Source organism: Neophocaena asiaeorientalis, unplaced genomic scaffold, assembly GCF_003031525.2.
Source record: "Neophocaena asiaeorientalis asiaeorientalis breed wild unplaced genomic scaffold, Neophocaena_asiaeorientalis_V1.1 scaffold114, whole genome shotgun sequence".
Lineage (NCBI taxonomy): Eukaryota > Metazoa > Chordata > Mammalia > Artiodactyla > Phocoenidae > Neophocaena > Neophocaena asiaeorientalis.
In genome coordinates this window covers 6,640,386-6,668,310 of record NW_020173116.1, presented here as the reverse complement: position 1 = coordinate 6,668,310, position 27,925 = coordinate 6,640,386, and the positions used below count along the sequence as shown (strand labels likewise).

Genomic DNA, 27,925 nt, shown 5'->3' with positions numbered 1-27,925 from the left:
CAAAAAAAAAAAAAAAAAAAAAAAAAAAAAAGAGTCCAAATGGCCAATAAGCATATAAAAATGTGCTCAGCATCTTAAGTCATTGGAGAAATGCACATTTAAACCATAATGAGGTGATATTACAATCCCTCGAGAATAGCTAAAGATGGGAAAGTCTGACAATATTGTTGAGGATGTGGAGCAACTAGAATTCTCATATATCGTTGGTCAGAATGGAAAATGGTGCAGTCATTTTGCAAAAGTGTTTGACACTTCCTTACAATATTAAACATAAACCTACCCTTCAACCAGCAGTTGCATTCCTGGGGGTTTACAAAAGAGAAATGGAAACACATATCCACCAAAAGACTTGTGCATGAATGCTTGTATCAACTTGATTCGTAATAACCCAAAGGTGGAAACAACCCAGATGTCCCGCAGTCAGAGAATGGACCAATTGTGGAGTACTCACAGATGGCAAACCACTCAGCCATACAAAAGAATGAGCTACGGATACAGAAAACCACACGAATGCCTTATCTGCCTGGAAGAAGACAGACATGAAAGAGTACATACCATACGATTCCATTTATGTAAGTTCACGAACAAGCAAAGCTAGTGAATATTGATGCAAAGAGAAGAGGGGTTGCCTGTGGGGGGCATGGACTCTGAAAAGGAGCAAGAGGGCACTTTCTGGGGGGCACGGGAACGTTCCATGATCTTAATTGGTGTGATAGTTACATAGGTAGATAATGGACCAGAACTCATGCATTTATGCTCTGTGCATTTCACTGTATATAAATTTTACCTTAATAATAAATATTAGATCACCATGCCTGATGTTTGGGGCAGAGTGGAACAGGAGGCCAGCTGGGAGGTTGTTACAATAGTCCAGGTGCAAGATGATGGTGGGAGATGTTAGAAGTTTGGCCATGGCTCACGGGCCCAGCCGCTCCGCGGCATGTGGGATCTTCCCGGACCGGGGCACGAACCCGTGTCCCCTGCATCGGCAGGCGGACTCTCAACCACTGCGCCACCAGGGAAGCCCTGGGATCTCTTTTGGAGGGACGGTCAGGACTGGATAGCCCAGTAAGCAACAATCTTGTTTAGAGCAGGCCCCAGATGACTGAATCCTTGAAGCCTTGAAAATTTATTTATTCTATTTGTATATTTTACTCTGATTCCTTCTCTTTCTAAAATAATTTAAGGCTCATTGTAAAAAAGGACATGTATTCAGTAAGACTGAGACGATGTAACTAAAACAGGGAAATTGAAGAAGAAGCAAATATGCCAGTTTGGGGACTGTTGTTAGAAAACTAAGATCAGGAACCTGTTTTTGCCCGGTCCTCTTGGTAGGGCTCCTAATGGGGCCCACTGATGGGTTATGAAGGGGACAGCAAGCGTCTTTAATATCAGAGGGAAGACAGCTCAGAGTATAGATACCCAAGCAGTGGTGAATCAAGTTGATTTTAGCTGAAGAAGAAGATTTGTCTTTTAGAGACTCTCTGGGCTTATAAAACCAAAAATATACATTTTGTAAAATTTGATTTGTAACCATATTACATCATGAAGGTCTGATACATCAAGTGCTCTACAAAGAAATGGGGTTTATTTTAGGGAAAACTACCTTCCTTCTGTTTGAGACTGAATTTATTAAGCAAAAATGTAAATAGCATGGGGTATAATTTAGGATAAAATACAAGTTTGAGTATATTCTCCATACATTTATGGAATCATTATCATTAAAAATTACTATAAACTAACAGTCTGATATGGGAATTGAGTTTGGCTTGAATGTATTAAATCTAAATGAAGTCAGCTATTGATACAGTAGAGATACCGCAAAAATGTATGCTGAAAAATGCATTAATTATTGATTGATCATTATCAGTATGGGCAGTTCAGTATGCTGCCAATTGAATGTGAGGGGAACCTTGTCAATATTAGACATTTTTTAAGAACAGTTAGTGGATCGGAAATGAAAGAAGAACTGAAGACAGAATTTACGTGTGGAAAAGATATTTTAAAATATATGCTAGTAAGGAAATCCATCAAATCAAGCCTCATCTTAGTTCTGGAACTTTTGCTTGATGTCTTGAGATGGACCAGCCCAAATGAATGCTTAAATCAACATCACAGCATTAATGGCAAACTCCTACAGCATTGCCCATTGGATATAATAGCAAAGATCGTGGTCCTGTGCAGAGACTCGGGAAGGAAAAGAACTGTCGCGAACAATTTATAATGCTCCAGGATGGCTACATTTGGGATTGGTTCTTTAGCAAGTGTAACTGCAATTTATTTCAAACTGGTGAGTAAAAATGACCACAGTTGGATACCACCAAAGACAAAGTCATTCTCCTGCCTCCACAGTGTAAATGGAGAGAATGAAATATGAAGAAAACCAAGACCGGTTGGAGATTCTGAGGGATTTACTTAGTCCTGATGGTTAAGGTTTGGCTCCAGCAGAGCAAGTGGTGTAAGGGGAGGAGGGGGTTGTTGGAATGAGGTGGGCTGGGGTGACTGTCAGCAAGGTTACCTGGGCACTGGGACGTGTTAGTGTCAGGTGCTCTCTTGCGACAAGGCTGGTGGTACAAAAGAGGGGTGGGCTGGCGATAAAGATTGGACCACCCAGGGTCCCGGGGCTCCCTCCAGCTTAACAATGAAGGTCATTGAGGGCTGGGGACAAGAGGTCCGTGTGAAGAATACGAAGATCTGGTTTCTGGCCCTTTTTCTACCACTTACTAGATGACCCTGGTTGGACAAGTCTTTTGACCTCCCTGAGCCTAGACTTTTCCATCTGTGACACGGGTCAGCACTTCCTGCCCTGCTCAGCTCCTCCTGGAGGACTGTTGTGGGGATCTGCGGGACAGAGGACCCAGGGGCCCTCCAAAAAAGCCCGCGAATATCCACTACAGTTGTTTTTTATTATTTGCTGGGAACGAACCCTCCCGTGTGAGCGGATACTGGAGCCAGGCAGTGGTACGTGCTCCAGCCTTGGAGGAGTATTTTAGGAAATAATCAATACAAGATGCACTGGGTCTGAGCCACGATAAGAGTCATAAATGTTGACAGTCTGCTGCTTGATAAAATTAATAATGCTTGAGAGAAACATTGTAAAAACCTATGGGAGGGAATGCAGAGTGTGTCTGGGGAGAGAGTCTAAGCCAATATGGAAACTGTCCTCCAAGGAAGGTCGGCCCCTCCTCCTGCTGGTGGGGAGGTTTACACGCACATATGCACACGTACACACAGGCATACACGCACCACACACATACGCACTTGTGCACATGGGCAACAAGCACCAGCTTTGTTGGCTGCATCTCAGAAGAGACTGGTGAATGAGAAAGGCTAGCATTAATTCCAACAACAGATAATTGGAATTACCTTTGGAAGAAATGCCACCTGCCTCTGAAATTCTGAAATGAAACAGCGACAGTGTTCTTGCCCTGTCCCACTTCTCGCTGGTGGAGAAGAGCGTGCTTGTGTAGCTTTGGGATTCAAGCCTGCTGTGCACAGCAAGGGAGAAGAGGGTAACAAAGGGGGACCGGACCTCATGGTTTTTAATCAAAGCCCTGAGATGCTCTGTGGTTAGAAAGTAAAGGGAGGAATACTGCTTTTCCTGTGTCCAGAATGTTCCCAAATCTTCCAAATCCTCTGTCTGGGAAGATTGTCCAAGACGTCAAGATTGTCACCTGGACTTGTGCCAGCTGCTTGCTGTTGGTGGGAGTGTCGGTGCAGAGATGCTGCAGGTCTGAGTTGCTGTGTAGAACCGTGGTAGTGGTGAGGGGGCCCAGGGACAAACTTGGTTAAGTCCACGTGAGGCCAAAGGGGAGTCTGCCAGGGGCTGGCCTCCGTGCACATGCAGTCGACTTCCTATCGTGTGAGAGTCTTTACTTCGTCTGTGGTCAGAGACCAGACGACCCCATTAAAAAAGGATGCTCACTACCATATATAAAAGAGATAAACAACAAGGTCCTACTGTACAGCACAGGGAACTTATTCAATATCTTGTAATAAACTATAATGGAAAAGAATCTGAAAAGAAAAAAATATATATATGTAAAACTGAATAACTTTGCTGTACACCTGAAACTAACACAATATTGTAAATCAACCAGACTTCAATAAAAGTTTTTTAAAAAGGGATGAAAACACTGGCTACTGTTCAGTAGAGTGGTGGAATTATTCTTAATTTAAAAATTGCTTTTGCTGTGTTGAATTTTTGATTCTAAAAGTAACATCTGTTTATTATTTTAAAAAATGTTAATTTGAACGGTCAGAAAAAACTGTAAGGAAACCTTGACATTGGGTCTGTCATGTTTTCAGGCAGAGAAAACAAAGGATTTTGTCAGTCGGAGTCTGGTCATAGGAGAAGTCCTCTCATAGCAGACACGGCCCCAGGAGTAAAGGTGAGAGACGCTGGGCAGCCTGCCCTTCATGAACTGATGGGGTTTTTTTGTTTTGGTTTGGTTTTTTGCGGCACGCGGGCCTCTCCCTGTTGTGGCCTCTCCCGTTGTGGAGCACAGGCTCCGGACGCACAGGCTCAGCGGCCACGGCTCACGGGCCCAGCCGCTCCGCAGCATGTGGGATCTTCCCGGACCGGGGCACGAACCCGCGTCGCCTGCATTGGCAGGCGGACTCTCAACCACTGCGCCACCAGGGAAGCCCAGTCGTGCCCATTTTCAACTGCATACAGCCCCTACCCTATCCCTGTCCTTCGGCAACCACTAGTCTATTCTCCATCTGCATGGTTTTGCCATTTCTAGAATGGTATATAAACGGAAGTTCATTAATTTTTGACTACAGAAAGATATTCCGTTGGGTGAATGTGCCACAGCACTTGGAATTCTTAGACTTCTCCATTTTTGCTGATCAAATGGGTATAAAATGGCATCGCACTGTGGGCTTGCTTTGCATGTACCAGCTCACCAAGGATGGTAAACAGAATAGCTTGAAAGGTGTGACTGCCGTGGCCCCTTCCTGTGCCCTGAGCCTCCCAGCAGGCATGCGGCCCTGCATGTGCCCTCTTCTCCCTCCCTGGACACCACTGCATCACCAAATCAGTCCCCACCTGTAAATATCCAGTCCTGATGTCCCCAAAGGGGAGAAATTATAATTAGAAAATGATGAATGAATGATCAGACAAGAAAGCAGGTCAATCATTGATGAGTCCAAGATGGAAACTTTCTGTTCTGCAATGTAGACATTTAAAAATGGGTAGGAATTAAAAACGAAGAAATCTGTGAGCACCAGCTGGGGTGAGGGCGCCCACCATTAGGTCCTTTGGGGAAAACTGGCTTCCCTATGAATTCATCCAGACAGGGTCTCTTCTCTCTGGGATGGGTTGGCTGTGGCTTCCAGAGAGAAGAAAGTCAGCTGAGATGCAGCAAATAGATCCTCCTCTCAGAAATCCTAGAGGGTCCTGGTTCAGACTCATGATCCTCCGTTGGTGCTTTTACCATATGCCCACACCTGCCTTCTCTTTAGCAAGCCTCCGGTGGGCCATGACCATGGGGAAGTCTTCATAGGGTGTTGCAGCTCTCTGGGTGGGGAGCCCTCTCCTCTGCACCTCCAGGGTCTTGCACTGAGCCTGGTATACAGAGTTGCATAGGGAATGTTTGAGCAAATGAGGGAGGGGCAGCTTGTAGTTTCAAGCAGGACTTAAGAAACATTTCAACCCATTGCAATATGTGGACCTTATTTAGATCCTGGTTCAAACAACAGACTGTAAAGAAAAACTAGACATCAGTTGGGGAAATTTGAAATTGGATATTTGGCAGTATTAAAGAATTATTATTATATTTGAGGTGGAATAATGGTTGTAGGGTCATGCTTTTAAAAAGAGTCTTTAGGGCTTCCCTGGTGGTGCAGTGGTTAAGAATCCACCTGCCAATGCAAGGGACACGGGTTCAAGCCCTGGTCCAGGAAGATCCCACATGCCGCAGAGCAACTAAGCCCGTGAGTCACAACTACTGAGCCTGGGTGCCACAACTACTGAAGCCTGCGTGCCTAGAGCCCGTGCTTTGCAACAAGAGAAGCCACTGCAATGAGAAGCCCGCGCACCGCAACGAAGAGTAGCCCCCGCTCTCTGCAACCAGAGGAAGCCTGCGCACGGCAACAGAGACCCAATGCAGCAAAAAATAAATAAATAAATAAAACAATTTTTTAAAAAAAAGAGTCTTTATTCTTTACAGATGCATAGGAAATACTACTTACGGATGAAATGACAGGATGTCTGGGATAAACTTCGAGATCATCTGGGGTATAGAATGGGAGAGTGAATTGGGGGAAAGATTAATAAAATGGATCATGAGCTGGGCATCACTGAGTTTATGATACTCTTCTATTTTGTTTGACATTTTCCACAATAAAAAGCTTTTTAAGAAAGTTTTACTCCTGAGTATCCTAGAAGGAAATTTGAATAGATTTAAAGGACTGGATCTTTAAAAATGCTTCTCTGATCACATCAATCTCAGCTGAAAACCCCTTCCTGTTAGCTTTAGAGAAACCCTCCAACCCTTGACATGTCTCACAGGTTCTCGTGGGGTATGGCCCTACACTCATGTCTCCAGACACCTTCTGTGCCACGTAGTCCTACCCGGGAGATCTGCTGTCTTGGCCTTCTTTCAGTCCCTTGTTTCCATATTTGGACCTCTCATGCTATCATCCTAGAACCATCTTTTCCCCTCCTTCACCTGCCTGACACCTACTCATTCTTCAAGTCCCAGTTCAAGTGTCCTTCCTTCAGGTAAACCTCCCTCAAGCCTGCTGTTTAAATCCCACGTACATGTTGTCATCTGTCTTTGTGCCTTGCAGTATTCTGTCATGGCATTTACCCATTTTTTTTTTATGATCATGTTTTTTTTTGGAGGGGTTTAAGATTAATTTTTATTGGAGTATAGTTGCTTTACAATGTTGTGTTAGCTTCTATTGCACAGCAAAATGCAAGGATTCTGCAGTATATGCAAATCAAGCAATGTGATACACATGATACACAATTAACAAATTGAAGAATAAAAACCATATGATCATTTCAATAGAGGCAGAAAAAGCTTTCAGCAAAATTCAACACCCATTTATGATAAAAACTCTCCAGAAAGTGGGCATAGAGGGAACCTACCTCAACATAATAAAGGCCATACATATATGACAAACCCACAGCAAACATTATTCTCAATGGTGAAAAACTGAAAGCATTTGCTCTAAGATCAGGAACAAGACAAGGGTGTCCACTCTCGCTGCTATTATTTAACATAGTTTTGGAAGTCGTAGGCACGGCAGTCAGAGAAGAAAAAGAAATAAAAGGAATCCGAATTGGAAAAGAAGAAGTAAAACTGTCACTGTTTGCAGATGACATGATACTATACGTAGAGAATCCTAAAGATGCCACCATAAAGCTATTAGAGCTAATTAATGAATTTAGTAAAGTTGCAGGGTACAAAATTAATAAACAGAAATCTCTTGCAATCCTATACACTAACAATGAAAGATCAGAAACAGAAATTAAGGAAACAATCCCATATACCATTGCAACAAAAAGAATAAAATATCTAGGAATATACCTACCTAAGGAGGCAAAAGACCTGTATGCAGAAAACTATAAGACACTGATGAAAGAAATCAGAGATGACACAAACAGATGGAGAGATATACCATGTTCTTGTATTGGAAGAACCAATATCGTGAAAACAACTATACTACCCAAAGCAATCTACATATTCAGTGCAATCCCTATCAAATTACCAATGGCATTTTTCACAGAACTAGAACAAAAAATTTTACAATTTGTATGGAAACACAAAATGACCCCGAATAGCCAAAGCAATCTTGAGAAAGAAAAATGGAGCTGGAGGAATCAGCCTCCCTGACTTCAGACTATACTACAAAGCTACAGTGTTCAAGACAGTATGGTACTGGCACAAAAACAGAAATATAGATCAATGGAACAGGATAGAAAGCCCAGAGATAAACCCACGCACCTGTAGTCACCTAATCTGTGACAAAAGGAGCCCAGAATATACAATGGAGCAAAGACAGCCTCTTCAATAAGTGGCTGGGAAAACTGGACAAGTACATGTAAAAGAATGAAATTAGAACACTCCCTAACACCATACAGAAAAATAAACTCAAAATGGATTAAAGACCTAAATGTAAGGCCAGACACTATAAAATTCTTAGAGGAAAACATAGGCAGCACATTCTCTGATGTAAATCGCAGCAAGATCTTTTTTAAAAAAATTAATTTATTTTTGGCTGCGTTGGGTCCTCATTGCTGTGCGTGGGCTTTCTTTAGTTGCAGCAAGCGGGGGCTACTCTTTGTTGTGGTGTGCGGGCTTCTCATTGCAGTGGCTTTTCTTGTTGTGGAGCACGGGCTCTAGGCACGTGGACTTCAGTAGTTGTGGAACGCAGGCTCAGTAGTTGTGGTGCGCCAGCTCTAGAGTGCATGCTCAGTAGTTGTGGCGCACGGGCTTAGTTGCTCCATGGCATGTGGGATCTTCCCTGACCAGGGCTTGAACCTGTGTCCCTTGCATTGGCAGGCGGATTCTTAACCACTGCACCACCAGGGGAGCCTGCAAGAACTTTTTTTACCCCCCCCCTAATTAAAATAAAAACAAAAATAAACAAATGGGACCTAATGAAACTTAAAAGCTTTTGCACAGGAAAGGAAATCATAAACAAGATGAAAAGACAACCCTCAGAACGGGAGAAAATATTTACAAACGAAGGAACTGACAAAAGATTAATCTCTAAAATATACAAGCAGCTTATGCAGCTCAATATCAAAAAAAAAACCCAATCAAAAAATGGTCAGAAGACCTAAATAGACATTTCTGTAAAGAAGACTTACAGATGGCCAACAAACACATGAAAAGATGCTCAACATCACTAATTATTAGAGAAATGCAAATCAAAACTACGATGAGGTATCACCTCACACGGGTCAGAATGGCCATCATCAAAAATCTACAAACAATAAATGCTGGAGAGGGTGTGGAGGAAAGGGAACCTTCTTACACTGTGGGTGGGAATGTAAATTGATACAGCTGCTATGGAAAATAGTGTGGAGGTTCCTTAAATAACTATGAGTAGAGATACCATGTGATCCAGCAATCCCACTACTGGGCGTATACCCAGAGAAAACTGTAATTCAAAAAGACACATGCACCCCAATATTCATAGCAGCACTATTTACAATAGCTAGGACATGGAAGCAGCCTAAAGTCCATCAACAGAGGAATGGATGAAGAAGATATGGTACACATATACAGTGTACCCATTTTGGATTGATGTATTTATTCCCAGGTCTGTTGTTTGTCTCTTAGCACCACTAGAGGGCAAACTCCTTGAAGACTGTCTCCGTCTACAGTCTTGGTATGTAGGAGGTGTCAGTACATGAATATTAAATGAATGCATAAAATCAAAACTGTATGGCAGTTACTGAAAAGGTTAAATTTAGAATTACCATATGATCCAGGAGTTCCACTCCTAGGTATATACCCCAAAGAATTAAAACAGGGACTCAAATAGATACCTGTATACCAACGTTCGTGGCAGCATTATTCACAGTAGCTGATAGGCGGAAAGAAACAAGTGTCCGTCGACAAATGAATGGATAAACAAAATATTGTATATACAGGTGTCTGTCAACAAATGGGTGGATAAACAAAATATTGGAGGTACCATGGAATATTATTCAGCCCTACAAAGGCATGAAGTTCTGGTACATGTTACAACACGAGTCTTGAAAACATGATGCTAAGTGAAATAAACCAGACCCATAAGGACAAATACTGTATGATTCCACCTATGTGAAATTTTGAGAACAGGCAAATACATAGAGATAGAAAGTAAGTTACAGGTTCCCAGAGGCTGGGGGAAGAGGAGAATTGGGGCAGCTGTTGGTTAATGGGCACAGTTTGTTGGGGGTGTTGAAAAAGTTTTATAAGTAGTGGTGATGTTTGCACAATACCGTTAATGTCGTTCATACCGCTGAACTGTGCGTGTAACAATGGCTAAAACGGCAAACTTTATGTTATAGGTATTGTGTCACAATAAAAGAATCTTGGAACATTTAACAAAAATGATGATTCACCCCTTTTGCTTTCCCACACATCATTCGTTGCAGGGGAATTGTTTTCTTGTGCTTGGACACCCTAGACAGTTAGCGGAACGTGTAGGTTGTGCCTCTGGTCCAGCCCAGGAGGCCGTGGCTGCCTTTCCTGTTGGTGCTGGAGGGAGACTTCCAGGGAGGGGACGCAGTGCCTCAGGAGCAGGTTGGTGAGCCCTGGGTTGGTCACGACTTCCCCGGATCTCGGTGCCAGCCCAAGGCCCCTGCTGGCCTTCCTGGTCACCTGAGCTAGCCATCAACCTGAGCATCAATTTGTCAGCGTCATCTTCACCCCGCAGGCCCGAGTGCCTTCTCTCACCCACCGGGTCCATGTCATCCAGAGGCTCCAGGCATCCCTAAGTGCTTTGGACAAACACAGTTGAACTCATGCAGCCAAGTGCCGGCTGAGCCAGGGGCTGCTTGGAGAGTGACTCACAGTGAGGGGGTGGGAAAAGGACAGAGGTGCCAGGGAGACTTTCTCTCCTGAGGGCTTTGAATCCCCACTCTAGCTTGGGAGCCGGCCCAAGGTCTCCCGCCAAGCAGGCTGATGCAATCTGGACGGACTCTACAGCCCAAAGAAACATGACCTGCTTCCTTTTCTTCTTCCCCATGACGGCTAGCTTTTTGCCTTATATGAATCGTCTCATTCTGTCTTAGTTTGCTTGGGCTGCTGATAAAGTGCTACAGATCTGCTGGTTTAAACAACAGAAATGAGTTTTCTCACATTTCTGGAGGCTGGGCAGTCCAGGATCTAGCTGTCAGCTGGTTCAGTTCCTGGTGAGGGCCCTCTTTCTGGCTTGTAGTCTGACCACCACCCACCGGCTCACCGTGGCGGCCACTTGCTGGGCACCTTTGGTCTGCCTGCCGGGCTGGGCTCCATGCCCCTTACAGGAGGCACCAGCTCAAAGTGTACATTGGGCCAAGGAGTCGTCTGCTTAGAGCCCTCCAGGGGCTCCCCCATTTGGTCAGATTCCCTGCTCTTCGGAACATGTGGCTTTGGCAACACACTGGTTAGCACGTGGGGGAAGAGGCCCACGTTTGGACAGACTGTGGGAGTCAGGGTCCCGCAGGCACTGCCTCGGTTAACTCCTGTAGTTTTCCACAAACCTGTGGGTTTCACTCATCCAGCCCGGTGCTTCTACTAATAGCATTTAGTGAATGGAGTCTTTCAAAAGGTGGCTGAAACACTCATTGTTTTCCCCTTTCCAAAGAGAAGGAAAAAAATGTAAAACCTAGGAAAACTATACTGTAAAGAACGTTTTAGCCACCAGCCAAAGAGATTTAAGGCTGGAAAATTCAACCTGTTTTAGTTTTAGAAAAATATTTTTCTTTAACTTGATTTCCAAGAGGGTTTAGGGGAAAAAAAATTTACCATCTGGATGGATTCCATTTTCCTGGGTTGGAATTAGTTATGCAGTTTGCAGGGTCGGCAGTGATTCCGAAGAGCAGGGCTCTGAGAAATCAGGGCGTTAAGCATCTTCCGAGGATACCTGACGATTCTCCAAATGAAAAGCGCCTCCTATGTGAGGTGTGATTAGTGAAATTCGTCCGTAGTGATGTCAAAGCGTTTCACCTGGTCAAGTGGTTAAGTCTGAGTGGATGGGCGGCCTTTCCGGAAGTTAGCATCAGGCTGACCACACACGTGTAATGCAGGGACTGGTCCTCACCAGAGGCTGATGACAGTTGTCAGACAGGAGCATGTGAAGATGCCATTTCTGCCACTTCCCTGCGAGGTCTTCCTTGGGGGTCACTGTGTCCACTGGGGCTCATGCCATTGCAGTGATCCCAGAAAAAAGGCGCACCTATTGGCTGCTATACTCGCAGAGTTCAGGGTGTAGCTGGCTTCAGGGGTGGGTGTGTGGGACCTGGTCTCTCTCATCTCTCGGTTTCACCTCACCTTCATCCCCACATGTTGGCTTCCTTCACCAGCTCTCGTGATGGCAAGAGGAGCCCTGGCCTCCATTCTTCCAGGTTCCGTTGCTTCCAAAAAGAGTTTCTCTTCACCAGTAGCTGACTCGTGTGTCCCAGTGGCAGCTCTGATCGGACCCATCCAGATCACGGGTCCATCCCGAAGCATCCCCGTTGGCCATGATGTTATGCAGATCGGCCAGTCCTGGGTCCTGGGTCCCAGGCTCATCCTAAAGCTGGGCTGGAGGTTGGCATTAGCCACGAACCACTTGGACTGATTCTGGGGGAAGAGGGCTCCCCAGAGGGAAACTGGGGCTGTGTTTCTAGGAGTGGGGACATGCTGACCGGCAGGCACAGCAAATGTCTGTACACCTGAGCTCTTCCGTCTTTGCAGTCAGTCCCCTGCTTCCTTCAAACGGTCCTGCTCGAGCCACCCTTCCTTCTCTTCTGAATCCTCGCAGCAACCGTATGAAGGGCTGTTAGGTGTCAGGCAGCTTGGGTGTGAACCCCAGCCCTGCACGCTTTCTCAGCTGCAGCCGTGGGCAGGTCACTTTCCTCTCCTGAACCTCAGTGTCCCCATCTGTCACATGAGAGGGACGGTGTTTTCTTCCCGGGGGGGTCACGAGGGTCAGTGAGTATGTGGAGCCCAGAGTCTGGAAGGCGGGAGGGCTCAGGAAGTGGAGGCTCGTCGTTCAGTGCATTTGTCCGATGGGAAAACGATGTCATTATGTCATTGTCCAAGGCCCCACAGCCAGCTAGGAGCTGAGCTGGGATTTGAGCCCGGCCTGTCTCATCCCCAGCCAAGTGCCTGCTCGTCCTGCAGCCTGGCCTCTCCCGTTGACCTTCCTGTTTGGGGAGGGTTTCTCCTGGTACAGCCCACCTCTGCAGGCACCTGGGGTCGGTGCACAAACGCTGTTGCACATCTTCAATGTACCAGGCCCTAAGCTAGACCCTGCAGACAAGGCAGAACGAACATTGCGAGAAGTCATTTGATGGGGTGAACCGGGCAGCCCCGAGGATGGAGGATGGTTGCTTTGTGCTGTAGGGGTGACCTCTCCAAGAGAGGAAACCGTGAGCTGTGTCTGCCCAGAGGAACTGGGGCTGGACAGGCAGCAAGGGGAAGGATGTGGATGCCTTGCCACTTTAGTGGGGCATATGGAAAGCTGGATGAGCTGATCGGTGTTCCTTGAATGGAGTTTGCCCAGTGGGTTTGGTCATCATTAAATTGTTGACTCTTGCTAACAATGGCCTGTAATCTCCTTGTTTCCAGTGTGGAATAATTTGTTGGCTATTTGGTGGTGCCATCAGGAATCTCGGAAGCCCAGCACGTGTAACTAAATGGCTTCAGCCACTCCAGGTATGGCATGTACCTCCATAGATATCATCTATGGAGAGCCTTAAAAATTCACAGTAGTTAGGGGTGTGTGTGTGTGTGTGTGAGTGTGTGTGTGTATGTGTGTTTGCAGAAAAAGAAAACAGAATTAGTGTCAGCCAGAACTTTGTTTGAAATGAGAATTTAAGACTACTTTTAAAAATTGCACTGAGTCTGTCATATTGTTATCACATTAGCTGTCACCAGACTGAATTTTTATAATTATCTCCAACTCACCACTCCCTTTCTCGCCAACGTTCTTAATGATCTGAGAGGTAGGCAATTAGAGCAGCTGTCTGACTAGCTGATTCCCTTCTAACACCCAGTAAACTCCAGGAGCAGAAATACACAGGGATGTTTGCAATGACCGAGAGGGCCCACAGGAGCAACGTGAGAGGGATCCGGACAGAAGCCACCTTTGACCTCTCTGCACAGGTGAGCATTCTGCCCGGGGTTCTGGCGGTTCTGGGCAGCGGACCTGTACACAGCGGACCCTCTTTTCTCCCGAGTCCACCTTCCCCCCTGCTGTGTGTGCTCTCAGGCGAGAGGGTGCTCAGATTCAGAAGAAACGCCTAAGTGCTTTAGCGGACATAGGCTCAGCCTTCCTGAGTCTAACACCAGCCAACACTTAAACACACCTACTGTGGGACGGGCACTGCTCCAAGCCCATTATGTACACTCATTAACTTAATGCTTTGGAAAAACTCGGTGAGAACAGGACCTAATCCATTCTGTGGTCCTTCCTAACAGTAGCAGGTAAATGGGTGGAAAAGCGGTCTCTGTTGGCGTGTTCCATCGCACCGTGTGTGATGTGTGTGGCAGGAGGGCACTGTGTGTGCTGGGGCCTCCTTCTGGGAGCCAGGTCCTTGGTGCTGGCATGATGCAATGTCTGTACCTGTGAGCTGCACACAAATCCACATGGCAACCGAAATAAAATTTCACAACACTGGGACTTCCCTGGTGGCGCAATGGTTAAGAATCTACCTGCCAAGGCAGGGGACACGGGATCGAGCCCTGGTCAGGGAAGATCCCACATGCCGCGGAGTAACTAAGCCCGTGCACCACGACTACTGAGCCTGCACTCTAGAGCCCACAAGCCACAACTACTGAGCCCATGTGCCACAACTACTGAAGCCCGCGTGCCTAGAGCCTGTGCTCCGCAACAAGAGCAGCCACTGCAGTGAGAAGCCCGCGCACCACAATGAAGAGTAGTCCCCGCTCACCGCAACTAGAGAAAGCCCGCGTGTAGCAACAAAGACCTGATGCAGCCAAAAATAATAAATAAATAAATTAATTAAAAAAAAAAACAACACTAAAATTTCACAAAACAACCTGATTTTATTAGAGAAAGCCCGCGTGTAGCAACAAAGACCTGATGCAGCCAAAAATAATAAATAAATAAATTAATTAAAAAAAAAAAACAACACTAAAATTTCACAAAACAACCTGACTTGTATGGGATGAACTCCAAAATGTAGGTAAGACCCTCTAACTTGACGTCTCTCCACAAATGGGTCACAGCATAAACCCTGCTCTGTAAATCCCACCCCCGTCCCCATCTCTTTAGCTCCTACTCTCAACACCCTGGTGGGTGTTGCCTCATACACGTGCGTGTGGTGACTCAGTCTTCATTTTTTTTTTTTTTTTTCCCTACGCGGGCCTCTCACTGTTGTGGTCTCTCCCATTGCGGAGCACAGGCTCCGGACGCGCAGGCTCAGCGGCCATGGCTCACGGGCCCAGCCGCTCCGCAGCATGTGGGATCTTCCCGGACCGGGGCACGTACCCGTGTCCCCTGTGTCGGCAGGCGGACTCTCAACCACTGCGCCACCAGGGAAGCCCTCAGTCTTCATTTTGGCTGAGGTTGTCCTTTGCTTTTTTTTGTTGTTGTTTTTTTTTTTTCTATTTTCTTCCCTCATTTTAAAAAAGTTTTTTTTGTTGTAGTATAGTTGCTTTACAATGTTGCATTAGTTTCTACTGTACAGCAAAGTGAATCAGCTATACGTATACCTATACCCCCTCTTTTTTTGGATTTCCTTCCCGTTTAGGTCACCACAGAGCATTGAGCCGAGTTCCCTGTGCTATACAGTAGGTTCTCATTAGTTATCTATTTTATACATAGTATCAATAGTGTATATATTTCAATCCCAATCTCCCAATTCATCCATCCCACCTCCCCCCTTTCCCCTTGGTATCTATACACTTGTTCTCTATGTCTCTGTCTTGATTTCTGCTTTGTAAATAAGATCGCCTGTACCAGTTTTTTCAGATTCTACATATTTGGACTCTGGAGTTTTGTTCCCAGGATTTTTCTGACCCAAGAATGCTAGTTGGAGGTGGTCAGCACTTAGAGTGACAGATGCAGGTGAGGGTTTTGTTGGAGGATGTCCTGTCTTTCCTCTGTCCTGACGCTAGTTCTCTACAGCAGCCAGTGATGTCCAAGGTCATAGTAAGAAGCAGAATAAGGACTGCCACTTTTTGAATGCTCCCTCTGTGCCAGGTCTGTGTCAGACTCTCTCTGTATAGTATAGTATACCACACTCCGTCACAACAACAATCCCGTGAACGTGGTAATAGGCCACTTCTGTGCGTTGAGCACGTGTGTTAAGTGCCAGGCTAAGCACTCTGCATGCAACATTGTGTTAAATGTTCTATAATGTTATAGGAAGATATCCTTGTCCCCATTTTACAGGTGGAGAAACTGAGGCTCACAGAGGTTAGGAAACCGACTTATGGCTATGCAGTTAACGAGAGAATCTCAGGTTCAAGGGGGATTGTCCTTAACAACTTAGCTTTCCTGATGGGACACTGACCAAACATCTTTGGGGTTTTGGCTGCCCCATTTTTTCTCCCGCAACCATGGTATTGAGGTCACCTTGCTGTCATCAAAGGGAAAAAATCCCACTCACAATTCTTATTTATTTGTTTCTTCTTACAATTATTATTATTATTTTTTGCACAGAAATCATTTCCCTGTGTTAGTCCCATTTTCCCCAAACAGCATAAATGATTTAGCTACCTGCTGCGCTATGGCAGCTGCCACTCTCGGCAGGGGAGTTGCAAAGTTGAAATCGTAATGATGAGAAGACGCTGGTGAACGTGCTGCTTCCTGAGGGAGGGGAGAAGCCCATCGTAAGCTCAGGCCACTGAGGGTTGGCTCGGCAGGGAATGGCTTTCTCCTTCATTGGTTTCTGTGTTTTCCCCTTCATTTCCCTTTTTAAATGTTAGAGCATATCAAATGAGCCCTCTCTCCCTCCAGGGCAGTTTCAGTCTCTTACATTTTTTGCTTGGGCATTCCTGTGGGTTGGTTGTTTTATTTTTATTTTTGGATGATGGATTGAGTAGCGGCATGGAGAGTTTCAAGGTAAGAGAGAGTTTTATTTTTACAGTTTAGGCAAAATCGCAAAAATAAATGAGGCTAAGAGCTCTCTGGCCAAGGCCGTCTCTTTTAGTGCTTGCAGGACTGACCGTTTTGTTGGCCTTCAACAGTTAATTATAATAGGAACCGACACACATGGCGTGCATTATTTAGATCCAGCTTTTAAAAAAATTTTATTGGAGTCTAGTTGATTTACAATGTTGTGCTAGTTTCAGGTGTACAGCAAAGTGAATCAGTTATACATATAAAATATAAAATATAAAAAAGAGTATGTCCACTCTTTTTTTTTTAGATTCTTTTCCTATATAGGCCATTACAGAGTATTACACAGGAGTTCCCTGTGCTATACAGCAGGTTCTTATTGGTTATCTATTTTATATATAGTAGTGTGTGTGGGACTGACATAGATCCAGCTTTAATGCCAGAGTTTTGGCTAAGGCAGACTTTCCAAATCAAGTATTTTTGCCAGAAGTGACAAATTTCCCTTCCCAGAGTAGATCAGATGCTGATGGGAACAGATGGCCTTCTGTCCTCTCCCTGCCCCACCAGAGCTTTTCTGCCAGGCCAACCTTTCTCTGCTACTTCCCTTCCCACCCTAAGGTGTTAGCATCCCCTTACCACATGAGTTTTGTTACTGCACCCACCAGAGTCACAATAACTCCTTTCTTTAAGAAGTCCTGGCTGGCCTGATAAGGGCAGCAGCCTCCAGAGACTTAAAAAGAGCTTGTCCATTTATGTTTCTGAAAAGCCCTCGCCTGTGTTAAAAGTTTCTCTGTGCACATATGTGTCAGGGAATGTTTCCTTGGGCTCCAAGATTGTATTTCTTGGCCAGAGGGAAAGTGCAGTCTGTATACTTAAAAATCTGAAATCTGAGATGATCTTTACATGATCAATAGCTTGTCGGTTTGGTTCGGCCACATCTTCCATATTGTCAGCTTTGATTAAATTTGCTATTCTGCCTTTTCACCATTCCACCCTCCCTCCCCGGCAACCCACCCTCCCGGGACTCTCCGACCTGTCCCAGGTACCTGGTATCCAGAGCTGGCAGTTAACGGTCTGTCTCTCCTTAACACGAGGTTGAAGGGTATCCCAGGTGGTAAGCAGAAGGAGGGAGGACCCAGAAGTGAATGGGGGCATTTCCATGGTGATCCTGTTCTAGCTCCTGGAGAGAAAGAAAAAGAAGGCAGAGTTTTGAGCAGAGTGAAAACAAAAAAATACATTTTTTCCCTCTGCTTATTCCTGACCAGTACTAACTTCGGACTGTTTTGAGCTGGAATCCTTGGTCATATCATGGAGACGAGCTAGGTGGCATGTTCTAAGATTCTTTCCCTAATAAGATGGAGAATTGTTGACAAATGCTTTTTGGTTTAATACGAACCCATGTCCCCTGTACCGGCAGGTGGACTCTCAACCACTGCGCCACCAGGGAAGCCCCATATGAGCTTTTGAGGGAACCTTTCATTATTGTATTCATTGATGAGGAAAATGGAGAGGCAGGTTCTGAAACAATCATCCCAAGGCTTAAATGAGGTATTTCTTTTTATAAAAATCAAAATTGTCTGGGCTGAGATTCTAATCAATGGTAGGAATGGGTCACGGTTGCTTAGTAGTCTTGTTTGCGTCCCGGTGTACACATTTAACCTTTGGTGAGTTAGTGGCCATTTAAACAACAGACCCATACCTTAAAGGCAAGAATGTTCAAGACCCAGGAAACAGTGGAGGTCATGAGGAACCAAGCGATTGGTCCAGAAGGGGCAATGCCCAGTAGACAAAATGAAATACATAGACATGGACTCATCTAACTAGGGGCCCCAGATCACTGGATGTTCCATCCTTTCTTGTCAATCTCGAAGGTGGAGTGTTTGGGGGCAAGGGGCGTGTGCAGAGCTGAATACATATCAGCAGGGCTTTTAGGGGTTTGGTGCTGATTATTTAGAAGTCAGAAACTCAGTGTGGAGTAGTCTAGAGAGAAAGAAGCCCAATGAAGAAGGCCTTTATACATTAAAGCCATAGGCTCAGACAAATAGTACACATGCCCGTGCAACATTACAAAGAAGAGAGACCCGGAAGAAGTGAATGAACAACTTTCATCCATCGAAAGTGGCAACGTATCTTCCTGACTGGAATATTCGCTGACAAAGCACTTTAATTTCCAGTCTGTTTCGGAGTTAAGGTAGAGGTGAGCAGTGCACACTGCAGTGAGAGCGTGGTGGCGTTGAGCTCATGAGGTGGAATTAGGCGACTTTGGGTCGTCTGCTCCTTTTCTGTGAAATCACCCGAGTGGGTGCAGCTCCACAGTATGGATCTGCTTCACAGTGTTCATTGCACTGAACCCAGGAGTTGGAATGAGCCATAAGAAAGAAAACTCTGTTGCTTTGGTTTCTGTTTAGGAGTTTGTAATCGACACACCATGCGAAAATGCTGAGAAGATGTACATTGGAAACGCCATGTACGGGAATTATGCAGCAGTCTTTGCCCAGCTCATCATAAACGGAAGATCGCAAGGTTTGTTACCGACACAGAAACCTAGGATATTTCCCTTTACTAGTACTATTCTCCCGTGAGTACTTTACACAGAAAACCCACCTCAGAGGGCTGTTTCTACCTTGTAAAAAAATTCAGCACTAACATTAACATTATCTCCTAAATATACATGATGAGACGATTTATCATCACATTCAACATTAGACACTATAATGGGCAGTGCACAGTCATAGAACAGAATGAATTTCAAGATCAACATAATTGTACAGTGTCCCAGGAAATGAGCAAAGCTTTGATCATATCTTTAGAGACCTTAGTGTCTCTTCACCTTCCTTAGGGCCCCGCTGTTTCATCGTTCCTGTCCGTGATGAAAATGGAAGCATGTACCCAGGAGTGACAGCTATTGATATGATGTATAAAGAAGGTGAGTCCCCGGGGGACCCCTCTCCCACCCTTCTTTGCACTTCCTGCCTGTTCCCTACCCCACCCAGTGAGAATCTAACCTAACTCACGAAAGCAGTGAAGGCAGAGAAGACTCTGGTTTTGAAGCCTGATTAGTCTTCTGTGTATGGCAGTTACAGAAGGTTGCAGACTGCCGTTTATGAACACGCATTGGTCCCATTTCTCCCAGCCTCTCGTGTTCACTAGTCATGAGGCAGCCCTGTCCCCAGCTGTTGCGTCTCCTCTCTCCTTCTTGGACTTGTGGGCCCTCAGAGGGCAGATTGAGGTTCTCTCTTTCATGGCCCAGAGCCACCAGCCTCAGTGGGTCCTAAGGATTGCCTCTGTGGACTAGTTTGCTAGGGCTGTTGTACTCACACTGAGTGGCTTAAACAACAGAAATGTATCGACTCACAGTTGTGGAGGCTACGAGTCCGAGGTCAAGGTGTCAGGGGAATTGGTTCTGAGGGCTGGGATGGGGAGGGTATTCTCCAGACCTCTCTCCTTGGCTTGTAGGTGGCCATCTTCATGTTCACACGGCATTCTCCTGTGTGCCTGTCTGTGTCCAATTTCCTCTTTTTTATAAGGACACCGGTCATTTGAACGAGGGCCCACAAATGCCCTCATTTTAACTTGATCGCCTCTGTACAGACCCTTTCTCCAAATAAGGTTACATTCATGGGTACTAAGGGTGAAGACTGCAACATATGAATCTTGGGGGAGACACAATGCAACCCAGAACGCTTGGTGAGAGCAGGCCATGCCTGTGGGCTCCACTGATTATCCCCAGTCAAGTGAAGCCAAAAACGCAGGTGGGGGGAGAAGGCAAAAAAGAGAGAAGAAAGAGCAGAAGAGAAGGGGGAGGAGACAATCCTTTGGAGGACGGGGCTAAGCTCACCCTGGCCCCATAGGGATATTGAGCACCGCGTGCCTGCAGGAATGGGCTGCAAGTGCTTTAGGTGACCGAGGCCCTGATCCCTTGAAAACACCTGGCGTGTCAAGTGCTGTTGAGAGTAGAGGGGTCACCCAGCCCTCATGAAGTGTTGCCAGACATTCATGACAGTGGCAAACCCAGAAAGTCTGAGCTGGTTTCCTTGTAAGCTCGTAAGTACCACTGTGACCTTGTCGAGGGGTGATGTTCTAAATAAGACCTGCGCTAAAAAAAGATCTTTTCTCCCAGAGTAAGTCTCCCTAAGTGTGAGATGTACAAAAAACAGACCCCAGATTCTGACAGGTGTCCTGAGGAAATGGGTCTGGCAGATTTTAAGAAACTTCTTGGGAGGTGGTCACCCTACCCACCCACTGCTGTCTCTCTGGCCGTTTCCCAATGTATTCTAGGCATTTGCTGTCACAAATTCACCCCGTGTTCTGGGGAGGAAGCACCGAGAAGGGGGAGGAATTTGAGTTCTGCGTCACGGGGGGGCGTAAGGGGCTTTCCTCCTCCTCTGTGTTTAGTCTGATGTTCTTTCAGTTGCCTAGAATTCTCCCTTTTCTAGTCACAGCAACTGCTCAGGTGGGAAGCTGTGTCCCCGCCAGACCCCACCCCCCAGCTGGCCTCAGAGCAGGTGGGCTGCACAGAGGGTCTAGCATTTTCTCCTCAATTCTTGGTAGGGAGGAGGGGGCTGGAGAAGCAGGCACCACTCTTCATGGAAGCAAGCAAACAGCATCCCCACCCCAAATAAGAAAGCAGCAACAATTCTGGAAGTGAGATAAAGGGTTTTGTGTTTTAGCAGCAACAGACCTGGAAGTGGCCCGGACAGTATTTCTGATGCACATAAACTTGCCCCCTACAGCTCCGTTTCCCATCTGCTCTCTCTAGGTCTGCATGGTGTTGATACCGGGATTCTGAGATTTGACAAGGTTCGGATACCAAGGGAGAACCTGCTGGATAAGTGAGTAGTTGTCTCCTTAACTTGGACTTGCTGTGCGTGTGAGCCCTTTGCCCTCCTTCCCAGGCCTGGTTCCTGGGTCTCATGGGCTGTACATCCAGAGTGTCTTCTCATAACCTCTCCTACAATTTTACTGACAATTAATTGAGAAATGTAGATAAGCAAATCAAAAAAAATTAAAATTATCCCAAATGCTGTCATCCAGACACAATGTTTATTATACTTTCACGTATAACACTTCAGACTTTTCTCTATAAGGTTATATCTAATGAGAGAGAGAGATGTTTGATTTTCACTGAATGAGGTCCACTTAGAAATTCTATTTTTTATAACTTGTAATTTCTGTTTAACATTATATGTCCAATGTTTCTGTGTAACAGTAAATACACATAGGCATTATCATTTTTATTTTTATTTATTTTATTTTTGGCTGTGTTAGGTCTTCGTTGCTGTGCACAGGCTTTCTCTAGTTAGGGCGAGTGGGGGCTACTCTTCATTGCGGTGTGCGGGCTTCTCATCGTGGTGGCTTTTCTTGTTGTAGAGCACGGGCTCTAGGCACGCAGGCTTCAGTAGTTGTGGCACACGGGCTCAGTAGTTGTGGCTCGCGGGCTCTAGAGTGCGGGCTCAGTAGTTGTGGCACACAGGCTTTGTTGCTCCGCGGCATGCGGGATCTTCCCGGACTAGGGATAGAACCCATGACCCCTTCATTGGCAGGTGGATTCTTAAACACTGCGCCACCAGGAAGCCCCTATCATTTTTAATGTTGCCATAATAGACTGTTAAATGATCTATAAGTTATGTATGAATCCCTTATTGTTGGCATTTAGATTATTTCCTTAAAAAATTTTTTTTTGGTTATCATAAAATAATTAGTGTTATTGCCTCCTTTGTGGATGACAGGAGATAAGGTACCATCCTTCTGCTTCAGAGGCTGTTCTAACCAGTACTGATTGGATAATATCAGAGGTGCTTAGTGTCATTTCCCAGCATCGCTTGGTGAGGTCAGATGGGTGAAAGAATGAGATGAGGTTTGCTTCTACAAGTGCATTCCAGGGATGGAGCCCCAGGGGTTCACTATGCTCTTTGCAGAGGCTAAGAAACACCAATTAACTTTACTTTTCTCAGCAGCATTTCATGTATCCAATAAAAATCCTGAACTACAGTGATATTTAAATTTGTGAAGAAGCAAGCCATCAGGCTTGCTGCTTGCTTTCCTATAATTTTCCTTTAATACTTTACTCCTTTTTACTTTTTATTAATTTTTATTGGAATATAGTTGATTTACAATGTTGTGTTAGTTTCAGGTGTACAGCAAACTGAATCAGTTATACATATACATATATACACTCTTTTAGATTCTGTTCCCATGTAGGTCATTACAGAGTATTGAGTAGAGTTCTCTGCGCTATACAGTAGGTTCTTATTAGTTATCTACTTTATATATAGTAGTGTGTATATGTCACTCCCAGTCTCCCAGTTTATCCCTCTCCTCCCTTTCACCCCTGATAACCATAAGTTTGTTTTCTACAACTGTGACTCTATTTCTGTTTTGTAGATAGGTTCATTTGTACCATTTTTTAAAGATTCCACATATAAGTGATATCATATGATATTTGTCTTTGTCTGACTTCACTTAGTATGGCAATCTCTAGGTCCATCCATGTTGCTGCAAATGGCATTATTTCGTTCTTTTTTTATGGCCGAGTAATATTCCATTGCATATATGTACCACATCTTCTTTATCCATTCCTCTGTTGATGGGCATTTAGGTTGCTTCCATGTCCTGGCTATTGTAAATAGTGCTGCAATGAACACTGGGGTAACTTTACTCCTTTTTACTGCCTGCAAGTTCTTGCCAGTAAATAAATGTCACAGATGCCAAAAGTTTAAGGAAGATATGGTGGAAACAAACTTAAAATGGACCAAATTCTGGTTGACATTTTTCCCTCTGGGAATTGGTAAGAAATGGAATGGAAACAACAAAAGCATCTTTGTAGTTGTCCTGGTGGGTGATGAAGGCCACAGGCCTCCTCAGGAATGACCAGTGCCCATGCCAGGAAATCATAGGACCAGCAGCCTTCCCCAGAGGTGCCTGTACCTTTCCTGGTGGCTAATCAGCCTCACTCCACTCCTGGAGATGGGGAAGAGGGAAGGAGAGCCACACATCTGGAGCTCTCCATTCTTCACCCATACTAACAGGATCTTAGTGGACTGGACAGTCCTCGGCCAGAACCTGGACCCACTGGCTTAGCATTCATCCAATGCACTAGGGATTAGAAAGTCAGATTCAACCAGAAAGAAAAATAATAGGGAGCTACACGGTCTGTAGAAAATATGAGAATATATAGAATATTCTTTGGTAAGCAAGATTTGATTTAAAAGCCATTCCATAGGTATTTAAGCTGCCCCCCAAATACTACAGAACAGCAGAGGCAACACACTTTGAGGGTGTTGGTTTATCTTTTGATCAGAAAGGGGTCTGTAAGCAGATGTACAGATTCAATGAAATTCCTGTCAAAATCCCAGCTGCCTTTTTTTTTTTTTGAAAAAACTGAGAAACTGGTTCTAAAATTCTTATGGAAATGCAAGAGACTCAGACTACCCAAAACAATCTTGATAAAGGAGAACAAAGTAGGAGGACTCACATCCCTGATTTGAAAAATTACTACAAATCTACAGTTATCAAGATAGTGTGGAATTGGCATAAGGCTAGATGTATGGACAATGGAATAGATAGAGGATCTAGAGATAAATCCTTGCACTTATGGTCAATTGATACTCAACAAGGGTGATAAGATAATTTAATGGGGAAAAATGGTCTTCTCAACAAATGGTGCTGGCACAACTGGATATCATAAGCATGAAGTTGGACCTTTACCTCATATGATATACAAAAATTAACACAAGATGGATCACAGATCTAAATGTAAGAGCTAAAAGTATAAAACTCATAAAAGAAAACATAGGTGCTGGGACTTCCCTGGTGGTCCAGCGGTTAAGACTCCACACTCCCAATGCAGGGGGCCCAGGTTCGATCCCTGGTCAGGGAACTAGATCTCTCATGCCTCAACTAAGAGTCCACACGCCGCAACTAAGACCCAGGCAGCCAAATAAATAAATATTTAAAAAAAGAAGACATAGGTATAAATCTTTGTGATCTTGTTTAGGCAATGATTTCTTAGGTGTGACACCAAAAGCACAAGGAACCAAAGAAAAAATAGATAAATTGGACGTCATCAAAATTAAAAAACTTGTGCAGCAAAGGACACTATGAAGAAAGTGAAAAGACAATCCACAGAGTGGGAGAAAATATTTGCAAATCTTATATATCATAAGAACCTAGTATCCAGACTGTAAAAGGAACTATATTACAGCTCAACAGTAAGAAGACAAATGACCCAATTAAAAATGGGCAAAAATATGAATAGACACTTATCCAAAGAAGGTATTGAAATGGCTAATAAGCACATCAACATCACTGTCGTTAAGGAAATGCCAATGAAAACCACAGTGAAGTACCACTTTGCGCTCCCTTCATGGCTGTAGTAAAAGAAACAGATGATAACGAGTGTTGGTGAGGGTGAGGAGAAACTGGAGCCCTCATCCATTGCTGGGGGGGATGTAAACTGGTGTGGTCAACTTGGAGAAGAATTTGGCCATTCTTCAAAAGTTTAACGTCTTCATAGGACCTAGCAATTCTACTCCTCGGTCTTTACAAAGACGTTGTCTACAAGAGAATTGAAAATATATATCAACACAAAAGCTTGTGTACAAATGTTCGTAACAGTTATTCATAAGAGCCAAAAAAATGTGGAAACAGCACAAATATCCATCAACTGATGAATGGATAAACAACATAAGGTATATCCATACAATGGAACATCATTTGGCCATAAAAAGAAATGAAGTACTGATACATGTCACAACATGCGTGAACCTTGAAAACAGTGTGTCAAGTGAAAGAAGCCAGACACAAAGGCCACACATTGTATGCTACTACTTATGTGAAATGTCCAGAATAGACAAATCCATAGAGTTAGGAAGTAGATTAATGGTTGCCGGGCTCTGGAGGGTACGGGGTATGGGACAGGACTGCTAATGGTATGGGGTTTCTTTTTGGGGTGATGAAATGCTTTGAAATTGGATAGTGGTCATGGTTGTACAACTTCGTGAATATACTAAAAACCGTTGAACTGTACACTTTAAAAAGGTGAAGTTTATGGTAAATGATTTGTATCTCAACAACAAAAAAGTAGATTAGGGGCTTCCCTGGTGGCGCAGTGGTTGAGAGTCCGCCTGCCGATGCAGGGGACGCGGGTTCGTGCCCCGGTCCGGGAAGATCCCACGTGCCGCAGAGCGGCTGGGCCCGTGAGCCATGGCCGCTGAGACTGCGCGTCCGGAGCCTGTGCTCCACAACGGGAGAGGCTGCAACAGTGAGAGGCCCGCGTAACACACACACACACACACACACACACACACACACACACAAAACAAAAAAACAAAACAAAAAAACAAGCAAAAAACATGGATTGATGTGCCGTCTTTACAGCCAGGCTCTGGTGTTGGTTTGATGATGGCAGTCCTCATGCCTCTCTTTGTCAGAGTCCACTGCTGAGTTGCAGGGTAGTAGTGGCGGGAAATCTGCTTTTACTTTCCATGAGTTGAGCCTTTCTCAACATCTCCTGGGGAGGCACTTGTCCTGCTCCCCACACTGCTGCCTTGTGAGGGAGGATCCAGGATGGGGAACCCTGTGTGTGCTCGTGGGAGCCACCTGACCTCATTTCTAGGCACCATGTTCTTCTCTTACATGAACCCCATCTCTCTTTTCCACCTGCCTCTCCCCCACTGCAGGTTTGGTTCTATGGCTCCAGATGGGCAGTACCACTCCCCCATTAAGGACAAGAGTGCAAGATTCAATGCGATGTTGGCGGTGCTGACCCCTTTGAGACTGGCTGTGACTTTCCAAGCTACAGGCTCTATGAAGGTAACTGACTCTGATGTTAATTTCCCTTGCTGTTTATTCTCTGCCTGTCCCAGGGGTGGGTAACAATGTCAGGAGTTGAGCTGCCTGAGCCACGGTTGGTGTTAGGTGGCCTGGGTTGCTGGTTAGATGCTAGCGAGTGCCAGTTGGTGCTGCACAGAGGACCTTTCTGCAGCCTTCTTACCATGGGGTCCCATCCCCCTGCATCCCAGATGTGTGCTGCTGATTACGCTGGGTGGAACATAGGTGTTGCGGTAACAGGGCCACTAAAGATGGTCCCAGGAGAATTGGTTGCTCAGAACAAACACATCTTCTGGAAAAGCAGCTAAGAGCTGACTCATGGATAAGGGCCTGCGTGCCTTGGCTGAATTCACTGGGGGGCACTGATGCTTGCACGGCTGTTTGGCGTGTGACAGTCACCATCACAGGCAGGAGTTCATGAGGCCAGACCTCCAGAAGCCAACTCTGCCTCCCATTTCCTCCCGCCCCCTCCTCTGTCTTGGTTTGGAAGAAGCAGCCAGGAGAGAAGAGCTCTGGAAGGCTGCCTGCTCCTCGAGGCACTGCACTGTCTGTTCTCTGGTCCCTCCCTGTCTCTGTATCTCTTAAGCTCCACTGAGCTAGGGGAAGCTGGAAGGAGAATTAACGTACCCGTGAATATCCATCTGTGGCTTGAACCCAGATTCTCCATCAAGAAGGAATAAGTTTCATTCACCTGACTCCAGGCCTGACATCAGTGTGTAGCCACCTGAAAGGCAGGAAAATCCTTCCTTTCTCCCTTCTGCCGGGTCTGCACTGCTCACGGGAAGCCTGCCTGACTGAGCTGTCTCATGTGGTGCCCTTCCCGTCAGCGGGTGCAGCTGTGACCCTCAGTCCTGAGCCAGTGACCATCTGCCTGCCCGTGGGCGCTGCTTTATGTGCTTGTTTTCGGTGGCTCTTCAAAGTGAGTGGGGTGCGTATTGAGTTCTGAAGACCCAGGTCCACAGTGGCTCAGCGGGTCTCAGCTGAACTGGCGGAGTCAGTGAGGCCCCAGGAGGGCCTCAGGATGCGGGCCCGGGGTGAGGCCAAGGTGCTGGCGCAGCGGCAAAGTACGGAGGGAAATACTTCTGCCGAGTCTGTGATAGACAGTTTCAGCCATTTTCCAGACTCCAGAAGGAGGCAAGAGGAGAGAAAGCAGACGAGCCCAGAATTGCACCGTAGAGAAGATGGGACAGAAGTCTGATCAGGGTTCTGTGAAGCGGGGGCAGCCGTATCTGCACAGTGGCGCCTCTGATCACAGCAGCCTCAGGGCCCCTCTGAGGAGGGTGCTGGTGAATAGTAAAACCACGTGCGGGTTCCTGGCTCTAAAGGTGCCGTAGAGACCCTGTGCTGTTACGTTTTGGAGTGGGTG

At 45.5% G+C, this 27,925-nt stretch overlaps 1 protein-coding gene across 1 annotated transcript in view; it reads left to right on the top strand.

Moving 5' to 3' along the window:
- ACOXL (acyl-CoA oxidase like) overlaps window positions 1-27,925 on the top strand; it is a 307,274-nt gene that overhangs the window by 22,505 nt on the left and 256,844 nt on the right. Inside the window, 7 exon segments of the mRNA XM_024743961.1 lie at window positions 4,309-4,391; window positions 13,269-13,355; window positions 13,707-13,805; window positions 19,137-19,251; window positions 19,568-19,654; window positions 21,488-21,560; window positions 26,409-26,541. Coding sequence (XP_024599729.1) covers window positions 4,309-4,391; window positions 13,269-13,355; window positions 13,707-13,805; window positions 19,137-19,251; window positions 19,568-19,654; window positions 21,488-21,560; window positions 26,409-26,541 — 677 coding nt within the window.